Source organism: Saccopteryx bilineata, chromosome 4 (genome assembly GCF_036850765.1).
Source record: "Saccopteryx bilineata isolate mSacBil1 chromosome 4, mSacBil1_pri_phased_curated, whole genome shotgun sequence".
Lineage (NCBI taxonomy): Eukaryota > Metazoa > Chordata > Mammalia > Chiroptera > Emballonuridae > Saccopteryx > Saccopteryx bilineata.
In genome coordinates, this window is record NC_089493.1 from 4,666,219 (window position 1) to 4,668,581 (window position 2,363).

Below are 2,363 nucleotides of genomic sequence, written 5' to 3' on the forward strand. Positions count from 1 at the left end.
AGCCAGCCTCCCCTCCCAAGGTCACGATGAGGATGCAAGGGAGAGATTTGTGTTTAATTCCTGCTGCTATTCAGGGGGAAGGAAAAATAAAGGGACCAAAGGCAACCCGAAAGCAGTTTACTTCAAGCCTTTATTACTGTAACGTAAAAGAAGTTTATATACAGGGAATATTTCCAGCAAAACACTCACTAAATGTACTTCAAGTCAGCCCCCCCCCCTCCCGTCCGCTGCCCTGCAATCAGCAGCCCTGCCGAGAAGGCCCCCCACTGGGGGTCCCCATGCTCTCCCCCCACCTCTCTCCCCCGGACTCAGCCATCCATCCAGACCCGTTTCCCAGGAGCCTAGACTCTTCTTCTCCTTGGAGCCCCGAGAACAGCTTCACCAGTGCCTCTTGAGCCGCCCTTCTCTGGTCCCCAGCCTCCCTCTCCCACCCAATATGGTGGTTTCTTCATGGAAACCCAGAGCACTTCCCCCCTCGCTGGTTTTAGGTGCTGCTGCAAGTCCCCTGCAATTCAGAAGCAGCTCGTGGTCAAGACCAGTTAGAGACAGCTCGTCATCAGCAGTGGGGCTCCAGAGCACCCAAAATAAGGGGGAGGGGAAATAACTCTGCCCCCCCTTCCCACCCTAAGCCCCCCCCACAAGACGTGGACACAGACACAAGACCATAGACACGAAAGCAGAGCAGAGCATCCCTGCCTGAGTGCGACAGGTGTGGGCGCCAGGCAACGAGGGTGAGCTGCACCGGCTGCTGGGGCCCCGCTGCGCTCGGGGCTTGAGGGCACAGCCAAAGTCTCCTTGCTGGGGCTGCTGTGCCGGCTAAAAGCACTGGCTCTTTTCTCTAGGACGGGGTGTGAGAGAACACAGCAGGGGCCTCTGCGTGACAGGTCCAGGGGCACACAGGCGAAGGGTGGTACTGCATGCACACTCAGATGGGGACTTAGAGCTAGCCAGGCAGGTGCAGGTGAGGGACAGTCACAGAAGCAGGGGGGGGGGCAGGGTGGAGGGTCTTCAGGTGGCTTGGCTGAGGGTGCAGACCCAGCCTGTGACCTGTGGCTCAGCACAGCTGTGTCACTGGCCCCATGGCCGAACCTGACTTGGTTTGGGAGGTTTGCACGTGGGCTTCGAAGGCTCGAAGGCACGGCCCTCCAAGTCCGGTCAATTGTCCTTTGGTTGTCTACACTGGATGGGGCAGAGCGCTGTGCAGCTGCTCATCGTAGTGCTCCAGCCAGGTGCGCAGCTCCGAAACCTGGTAGCCGTCTGGGCCACGGCCGCCCTGGTACATTATGATGCCGCTCTGGATGACGTAGAGGCGCTCGAAGTAGGCGCCGTAGGCCGAGCTGCTGGAGTTGGCCATGGTGTCCAGGACCAGGTCGCAGCCAGGTACACCTTGTTGCAGTACTCGAGCTGCGCTGACCCGGTCCTCCAGGTTTCGGTGCTGTGGGATAATGTAGGGGGTGTCTGTGGTGACCCAGCCGTCGGAGGGGTGTGCCTCTTCGATGTAGATGATGAGAAAGTCCACGTCACGCTGGTACTTGGTGACCAGGCGCTGGAAAGCGCTCATACGCGCCATGAACGGTGGTCAGGTGCAGCTGCCGAAATTGAGCACGAGCGGGCGGTTTCCTCGCGCGTAATCGAGAATATGCTGGTACTGGAAGTTGTCAGGCAGGACCACCTGGGAGTTGGGCGCTGGACCACCCTGGTGGGCCTGCTTGAAGAAATCCAACTTCTGGCCATGCCACACTGCCTTCAGCGATGCTAGGGTGCACAGGCGGTTGTCATCTGACACGCAGATGGGCGGGTCGTCGGGGGGCACCTCCTCACCATCACTGTTGAGCTCTACTTCGTGTTCGGGCTGACCCCGGCGCCTGCGGTCCAGAAAATGCTTGCGGATGCACAGAAAGTCGAGGAGCCAGAGCATGAAGGCCGTGCAGAGGAAGCGCGGGAAGAGCACGAGGCACGAGGCCGTCTGGGCGCAGAGCCTCAGGGCGTGAAGCAGCAGGGAGCGGAGCATGGTGACCGACGCCCCCCGACCCCCCTGGGACCCTTCACCCTCTTCCCCCACCAAGGGCGCGGTGGCCGAGCCAGGCATCTGGTCGGAGCTGTTCGGGAGCTCGTTTTATAGCCGAGGCTCCACTTGGCGGGAGACTCCACCTCCAGCCGGGGCCCGCCCCCTTGCAACTTGAGCCCGGAGGGATGCCCCAGCCGCGGGGCCAATACCTTAGAAATCTTGGGTCTGGGGCGGGCGCCTGCGGCCGGAGGGCGGGGCAGTGGGCCGGGCTGTCAGGCCAGCTCTCGGGGACGGGGGACCCCAGCTGGGGCTGCGGCCCAGGACGGGGAGCTGCAGCAGGGACCCAGGCGTCCGC

The 2,363-nt window shown here is 61.8% G+C and overlaps 1 protein-coding gene across 1 annotated transcript; it reads right to left on the reverse strand.

Annotated features, from left to right (window-relative positions):
* Positions 1-225: 225 nt before the first annotated feature.
* Positions 226-2,091, reverse strand: DIO3 (iodothyronine deiodinase 3). Its single transcript, XM_066277117.1, has one exon. It carries the CDS (start codon positions 2,087-2,089, stop codon positions 1,175-1,177), a length of 915 nt encoding a protein of 304 aa, XP_066133214.1. The 5' UTR covers positions 2,090-2,091; the 3' UTR covers positions 226-1,174.
* Between the last annotated feature and the right edge of the window lie 272 nt (positions 2,092-2,363).